Here is an 8,362-nt window from a genome sequence, read left to right on the forward strand (position 1 = left end):
ACTGTGGTGTGGAAGGCTGAATCCTGCTCCGTGGGATGGACAGACTGTGGGTGTGGATCCACCTCTTGGTGGACACTTGGGTTGCTTCCACATTTCAGCTATTGTGAACGGTGCTGCCGTGAAGATGGGCGTACAGATACCTCTTCAAGTTCCTGCTTTCAGTTCTCTTGGGCATATACCCAGAGTGGAATTGCTGGGTCATGCAGTAACTCTGTGTTTAACTTTTAGGAAAGTCCATGCCATTTTCATAGTAGCTGCACCATTTCACATCCCACCAGCAAGAGTGAGGGTTTTCTTTCTCCACATCCTTGCCAATGCTTGTACTTTTTTTTTATAGTGACCACTCTAATAGGTGTGCTATATGCTTTATAATGTAATAGAAAAATATTACTGAATATGCATGTACATACGGCTAAAGACATTCAGAGTTGGCCGGGCGTGGTGGCTCACACCTGTAATCCCAGCACTTTGGGAGGCCGAGGCAGGCAGATCACCTGATGGCAGGAGTTTGAGACCAGCCTGGCCAACATTGTGAAACCCCATCTCTACTAAAAAAGGAAAAATTAGCTGGGCCTGGTGGCGGGCACCTGTAATCCCAGCTAGTTGGGAGGCTGAGGCAAGAGAATCACTTGAACCCAGGAGGCGGAGGTTGCAGTGAGCCAAGACTGCGCCACTGCACTCCAGCCTGGGCAACAGGAGCAAGACTCCATCTCAAAAAAAAAAAAAAAAAAGACATTTAGAGTTTTAATCTGTTAATCAGCTGGCACTGTTGATGGTTCAAAATTGACTAGTGGAGGAGGCAGCCTTTGAAAAAACAACTTTAACTCAGAGTAAGAAATGGCATTGGTGACATATGTGGAATCCCATAGGAAGAGTGTGGAGGGATGGATGGGTTCCTGGGAGCAGGATGCAGGCTGTGGGGTGGCCCAGTGTGCTGCACCTGTGGCCGGCAGGGCTGGCACCTCTGGCCTGGCCCCAGCAAGTGCAAGCACCCACACAAAACACAGGGCTGCTGTACCCTACTCTTCTCATGTCATGCTCTTAATGTTGAGAACACAGGGTGAGTTCAGTGTGATTCTCCAGACAGACTGGCTGTGGGCAGTGTCAGTTTTCTTTTCTCCAACTTCTTTATTTATGTATTCTTTTGAGACAGAGTCTCCCTCTGTCACCCAGGCTGGTGTGTAGTGGCATGATCTTGGCTCACTGCAACCTCCACCTCCCGGGTTCAAGCGATTCTCATGTCTCAGCCTCTCGAGTAGCTGGGATTATAGGTACGTGCCACCATGCCTGGCTAATTTTTGTATTTTTAGTAGAGAGGGGGTTTCACCATGTTGGCCAGGCTAGTCTCGAGCTCCTGACCTCAAGTGATCTGCCCGTCTCAGCCTCCAAAGTGCTGGGATTACAGGCGTGAGCCACCACACCTGGCTCTTTTCTCCAATTTCATATTGTGAAAAATTTCAATTATTGAAAATGTTGAAAGAGCAATACAGTGAATGGGAAACTCACCAGTTGTTAATATTTTGCCGCATGTATGTGTTCTACCTATCTGTCTGTCTCCACACATTTTAAAGTTGTCACAGTCATGATTGTTTATCCCTGGATCCTTTGTTGTGTATCTCCCAACAAGAAAACGTCCCATGCGACTACAGCCCTCCTGCCACGCTTGCCGGCATCCACACCTCTCAAGGCATGTTCCTGCCTGGGTTTTTGCTTTTCCTTCTCTCACAACACTGATGTTTTGAAGCGCCCAGATCAGTTGCTCTGCAGAGGCTATCACAGCCTGGGTGTTCCGTTTCTCACTGCTTGACTTAGGCTGAACATTTCTGGCAAGAATACAACAACGGAGTCGGAGCTCTGCATGCATTTACTTCTCAACCCAGTCGTGCAGGCCGGTTAGGGAGATGCAGATGCAGGTGGGCTAGGTGCTGTGTGTGCCATGGAGGTTGCCCTCCGGGGACACTCTGGACAGAGGCACTCTCTGTCCTGTGCTCAGCTTGGCCCCAGACTGAGGCTTAGCAGTCCTCCAGTTGTTCATCGTATGAAGAGCAGGAGGGGATAAACAACTGGACGACTGCCAAGGAGAGGCCAGCAGTAGGGAGTGGAAACCAAAAACTGAGCTTTCACACAAGGCCACATGTGCAGCGCCCCACGCAGGGCTGAAACCCCTGTGCCGGCGCCCCTGGAGCTGGGTCTGCCCTTGTTCACTAAGAGGATGAACCTGGCTGTCTGCCTGACTCAGCCTCGTATCTCCATGATGTGTTAACATATTGGCTCAAAAAAACAAATTTCCTTTAACACCTTAAATGAGGTAAAGAAACAAAAGTGGGCCAGGTGCAGTGGCCCATGCCTGCAATCCCAGCACTTTGGGAGGCTGGGGTGGGTGGATTGTTTGAAGTCAAGAGTTCAAGACCAGCCTGACCAACATGGTGAAACCCCGTCTCTACTAAAAATACAAAAATGGCAGATGCCTATAATCCAAGTTACTCGGGAAGCTGAAGCAGGAGAATGGCTTGAACCTGGGAGGCGGAGGTTGCAGTGAGCCAAGATCATGCCACCGCACTCCAGCCTGGGTGACAGAGCGAGACTCTTGTCTCAAAAAAAAAAGAAGAAACAAAAGTGGATTTTTTGTTGTTATTTTTTGTTTTGTTTTTTAAACAGGGTCTTGCTCTGTCACCCAGGCTGGAGTGCGGTAGTGCGATCTTGGCTCACTGCAACCTCCATCTCCTGGGCTCAAGTAGTCCTCCCACCTTGGCCTCCCTAGTAGCTGTGACTATAGGCGCAACCATGCTCAGCTAATTTTAAAAATTTTTAGTTGAGATGGGGTCTCACGATGTTACCTAGGCTAGTCTAGAACTCCTGGGCTCAAGTGATTCTCCCACCTCAGCCTCCCAACTAGCTGGGGTTACAGCTGTAAGCCACCATGCCCAGTTAAATTTTCAGCTTTTTATTAAAAAAAGTTAATGTTGTCCAGCCTGGTTGTTTGTTTAAGCATCTTTTCCCACCTTTTTTGGTATTTCTGAAACTCAGCTTGCTGCAGCATTCTGACAGTCTTTGAAGTAATAGTGCACACTGGTTTTAATTGTGAACCTGTCTCAATCTCCATTCTTTTTTTCTTTTTTGAGATAGGGTCTTGCTCTGTCTCCCAGGCTGGAGTACAGTGGCGTGATCTCAGCTTACTGCAACTTTGCTCTTTTGGGCTCAAAACGATTCTTCCACCTCAGCCTCCTGAGTAGCTGGTACTATCAGCACGCTCCACCACACCCAGCTAATTTTTGTATTTTTTTGTAGAGATGGGATTTCACCATGTTGCCCAGGCTGGTCTTGAATTCCTGAGCTCAAGTGATCTGCCCATCTCGGCCTCCCAAAGTGCTGGGACTACAGGTGTGAGCCACCATGCCTAGCCAAATCTCTCTTCTATTTTGGTCTCTGAAACTTAACATTCTGCTTAAGGAAGGGCTCATATATAAGGATATTGAAACAAATGTTGTTTTATATGATAATAATGCCTGAGGATCAATACATATTTCATATCCCAATATCCCAAAAATAGCAATCAATCTATTTACAGATGCTGCAGATCACTCTGAGGAGTTGATTCTGAGGCTGTCCCTAGGGACCTATGCCAGGAGATAGGTCCCGGAAGTGACTGTCACAGATGCAGGACGCAGTCCCCCAGATGATAAGGCAAGGCCTGAGGGTCTGTGCTTGTAGGGGGAAAGGTTTATTACACCTTCTCCCAAGCAAACAGATGGAAAGCAATACCTAGAGCAGCTCTGGTGCTTGTGTGTGGGACACCTCTGCAGGGGCCTCTGTGGCTTTGTCCTCATTTCAGTTAGAGTTGAGAGTACAATGCATGTTCATGTGTGGTGGACTTTATAAAACCTAAGTCTGCTTTCTACTCAGTAAACATTTAGACATTTTTCTTTTCACATTATTCTCCAGTTATTAAGATTTTGTTGTCAGATCCACATAATCCTTCTGTTTTTTGGTGAAGACATATTATAGACTTAGAGTTTTATTTCTTTCCACAAATATTTTGACATTGTCATTTTTGCCTTAGTTTACACAACTATTTTTCTAAGCTCTAGATTTAGTTTTCACATAGATACCTCTGGTGATTTAATTCTGGCTTCCACTTTTGGTTAGCAGTGGTGACTTAGATTTCTTACCTACATACTACTTCTGAAGCCTGGTTCTGTTGTGCTGCCTTTAGCAAGTGGTACACAGAAAAGCACTAAACGATGAGAAGAGTATTTTTGTTTCTGTCAAATTCAAAGGCTAATATGGAGGGTTTTTTGAGTTTATTTATGATCATTGGCCAATAAGCTCTAAGCTGTGATATCATGTTCTTTGTCATAGAAATCGAAGAGACAGTGGAGAAATACTTATTTTAAAATCAGTGTGATAAAAGTTAACGCACATTTATATTTCCCATAATTTTTGTCTTCTAATAGCAAATACATATGGGGACTCCAGTACCTGGAGATGTGAATTCCATAAAAATGGAAGCATCTAAGAGGCAGTGAACACTGGCGCCCACAGGTATGTAGCAGTCACCCAGCATGAAGTCAGCCTGTAAACAAAAAGGAAACCGTTCTAGCCTTCTAGCAGTGTATTTTCCAACTTTTTTCATTTTAAGTAAGTCAACAAATACGTACCAAATGGCTTCTGTGGGATCACGGGGTCACCCCTGTGTCTCCTCTCAGTTCTTGCTTGGAGCAAAGCGACTTGACACTCAGCCATCATTTAGGCCAGTTAGAGCCTTGGGCTGGAGGCATGGGAGGCGGGCCTGGGGAGGCCATGGGCACTCATGGAGTGGCAGGGCCTGGGCCTCAGCTCTGTGCCCAGGAGCTTCCCCATGCTGGCCAGGCACATCAGAATCTGGCACGTGAGTGTCCCTGCACTCACTGTCCAGCCACCCCCCTTGATAGCAGGATCCCTGGGAGCAGGCCACTTGGCAGTGGGCATGGACTCAGAGCAAAGCAAGATGGGTGCCTCAAGAGCTTGGTCCCACTCAGGCCTGAGACTGACTCCCTTCCTGGTGAGGATCAGAGAGAGGATGTTCTGCCCGCAATGCGTTCTGTGCTATTTCCACATTCTGTGCTATTTCCCTGTTCTGTACCAGGGATAATGTAGCATGAACTTTGAAGGTGGAACCTGGCTCACTGTGCTGTGATTGGATTTGATGTCACAGATTCTCCTTTGATGTCAGAGGCCTCACCTAGAAGTGGGCCATCCTGGGATGGGTTTACAGCACCTGGAGTGACATCAGGTGTTCCTCTCCAGCAGTCAATGCCAACAGCACAAAGTATCTGTCTGCCGAAGTACCTGGCAGGTACTAGTACAGGAGTGGGCTGTGGGAGCCGGGAGCCAATGAAGCTCTGAAGCTACCGCACACTCTTGTCATCTGTTGATTGTTCCTGGGTAGAGTGGGCCCTTGCACCTGTTTATTGACCCAGAACTGGGCACGGGCTGGCGGTGTCTGTGCAGACTCATAGTTTCTCCTACAGGTGATTAAAAACCAAACTATCAAGAGTTTTCATGTATTTTCCTAACTTTTTCCAAGTAGAAGCATTCTCTTTTTCTCTATGATGATCTCAGGCTGTCTTCACACGCACTGTTGTTTGCTCTGTGGGGGCCCGTGCTGTGATACTCCGAGTGTGGGCTGCAGCGTGGTCAGCCCTGCCCTTGCTGGCTCTGGGGATGTGGCCATGTGGCGTCACCTCACCCATCTTAGTTGTCTCATCTGTAAAACTGGAGCAACAGTGAAATCACACTTCTCAGATCTGTTCTGCGGACTAACACTGTTATATCTGTAAGGTGCTTAGCACAGCACCATGTTGTAAGCACATAATGTCAGTTAATACCATACTAAAAAATTAACATTCTATAAATTTAATGGCAAGCTTTAATTTTTTTTTTAACATATCCAACTTTTTTGCTATAAACTTACGGGGTACAGGAGCGGTTTTGTTGCATGGACATACTGTGTGGTGGCGAAGTCTGGGCTTTCAGTGCATCTGTTATCGGAATAACGTAATCATACCCACTAAGTAATTTCCCAGCATCTACCCTCCCCTCACCCTATACCATTCCAAGCCTCCATTATCTCTCATTCTACACTCTACATCTGTGTGGACGTGTGAGTTAGCTCCGGCTTACGGGTGAAAATGTGCGGTGTTTGTCTTTCTTTGTCCGAGTTGTTTCACTTAGGATGATGGCCTCTGTTTCCATCCATGTTTCTGCGAAGGACAAAGTTTCATTCTTTTTTATGGCTGGATACTACTCCATTGTGTATATATGCACCACATCTTCTTATCCAGTTGTCTGTTGATGGGCACTTAGGTTGATTCTGTGTCTTTGCTGTTGTGAATTGTGTTGCAGTAAACATGCGAGCGCAGGTATCACTTCAATAGAATGATTTATTTCCCTTTAGATATACACCTAGGAGTGGGACTACTGGATTGGACGGTAGTTGTATTTTTAGTTTTTGGAAGAACTTCCGTTTCATTTTCCATAGCGGCTATGCTAAATTTACACTCCCACCAACAGTGTACAATGTTCCCTGTTCTCCACGTCCTCACCAGCATCTATTGTTTTTTGTCTTTCTTTAATTTTTGCAAGTTTGCATTGCTAATAGAATACACCATAGTTTTTAAGGAAAACACATCAGAAAATACCAGTATCTGAATATGTATACGTACGTGCGTATCAGTCTGTGCCTAGAGACCCGGGAAACTGGTCCGTGATGATGAGTCACATCCATGCGCTCCTTCAGCAGATATTTATAGAAACTCGCGAGTGGCGAGGCCCGAGCACGCAGAGACGCGTGACCGCCACCCGCTGCCTTTGCCCGGACCAGCTCCCGACTGCTCCCTTCTCTTTATTCAGGTCTTGGCTCCACGGCCCGCCTCGGAGAGCCCTTTGCCGACCCTGTGCCCGCCCTGCGCCGCCCTGTTTGCTCTCCCTGGTCCTCAGAGCGCCCACTCCCGTCAGGTCGCCTGTGTCTGTGCCTCCCTGAGGACGGCAGGGCCTGGCGTGCCCCGCGCTCCGCTCTGCCCTGGGGACAGAAGGTGGTCAGGGAAGGTGGTCCCGTGTCCTCAGGCAGAGTCACCTTGCAGATGGTGCTGAGGTGGAGAAGCCGCGCCGCTGCTGCAACAGAGTGGGCGCTTCTGACCGCGCCCTCTCGAGGAGGGTTGGTGGCCGAGGCCGCGCCATGTGCACGCCGCCAGGCAGGTGGTCGTCAAGGCCTTCAGGCTGCAGCTGCTGGGCAGGGTGTGAGCCAGGAGCTTTGCAGCTGGGGGAGGGCAGGTGGGCCGGGCCTCGGCAGGCCTGGGGAGTCACCATCCAGGAGTACCGAGCCCCAGAGCAGAGGGCACGGCCATCGCCTTCTCCCAGCGTGGGGGCTGTGAGGCGAGGTGTGCGATCACCAGAGGAGGAAAAGCGCGCCCAGGGGCGGGAACCCTCCAATCACAGGTCAGCACAGAGGCGGGCGCCCTCCAGTCACAGGCCGGGGCCCTCCAATCACAGGGCAGCAGAGAGGCAGGCATCCTCCAATCACAGGCCGTGGCATTGGCTGCCCTCACCTGCCGCTGAGGAAGGAGGTCCGTTCAAGACCATGGCCCTGGAAAGGAATGGTGGGGCCAGCTTGATAGTTTAGCCGTTGCCTAGATTCTACAGATTGCTATTTTTTTTCTTTTGCTTGTAAAATGTAAAATCAAATCTTTTATATTGGCTATTTTTAGGACTGGAACAACTACTGTAAAAATGATTTTTTAAAAACCTGTGCTGGAAGGGTGCGGCGGCTCAGCCTGGAATCCCAGCACTTTGGGAGGCCGAGGCGAGTGGATCACCTGAGGTCAGGAGTTCGAGACCAGCCTGGCCAACATGCAGAAATGCCGTCTCTACAAAACATACAAAAATTAGCCGGATGTGGTGGCGCGTGCCTGTAATCCCAGCTACTCGGGAGGCTGAGGCACAAGGATCGCTTTGAGCGCAGGGGTCAAGGCTGCAGAGACAATGCTGTGATTGCTCCACTGCATGCCAGCCTGGGTGATGGAGTGAGCCCTTATTTCTAAAATAATAATAATGATTCAAGTGTTACTCCTTGGAGTTTTTCTGGTTGGCTTTTGTTTTACCATTTTAAGTGCACAGCTCAGTGGCATGAAGCACATTCACGTTACTGTGCAGCCGTCACCTGCATCCACCTCCAAAAGATTTCCAACTTCCCAAAAGGAAACGCTGCCCCCATGAAACACGCATGCCCCTCCCCTCTCCTGCGCACCCCCGCTCCGCTTGCTGTCCCGCGGCTCTGAGTGCTCTAGGGACCCCATGTCAGTGGGACAGACAGGATCTGCCCTTC

At 48.7% G+C, this 8,362-nt stretch overlaps 1 protein-coding gene across 2 annotated transcripts in view; it reads left to right on the top strand.

Moving 5' to 3' along the window:
• LOC111529844 (putative EP400-like protein) overlaps positions 1 to 7,933 on the top strand; it is a 34,517-nt gene extending 26,584 nt beyond the window's left edge. The window contains exons 6-7 of one of the 2 annotated variants that reach the window (XM_026449536.1): positions 4,455 to 4,542; positions 6,892 to 7,025. In XM_026449536.1, the coding sequence (XP_026305321.1) occupies positions 4,455 to 4,491 (37 nt within the window). In that variant the 3' untranslated portion in view covers positions 4,492 to 4,542; positions 6,892 to 7,025. Of the gene's footprint in view, positions 1 to 4,454; positions 4,543 to 6,891 lie in introns of both variants that reach the window. The other variant, XM_023196859.2, reaches the window with a different exon arrangement.
• The last annotated feature ends 429 nt before the right edge of the window (positions 7,934 to 8,362 follow it).

Source organism: Piliocolobus tephrosceles, chromosome 10 (assembly GCF_002776525.5).
Source record: "Piliocolobus tephrosceles isolate RC106 chromosome 10, ASM277652v3, whole genome shotgun sequence".
Lineage (NCBI taxonomy): Eukaryota > Metazoa > Chordata > Mammalia > Primates > Cercopithecidae > Piliocolobus > Piliocolobus tephrosceles.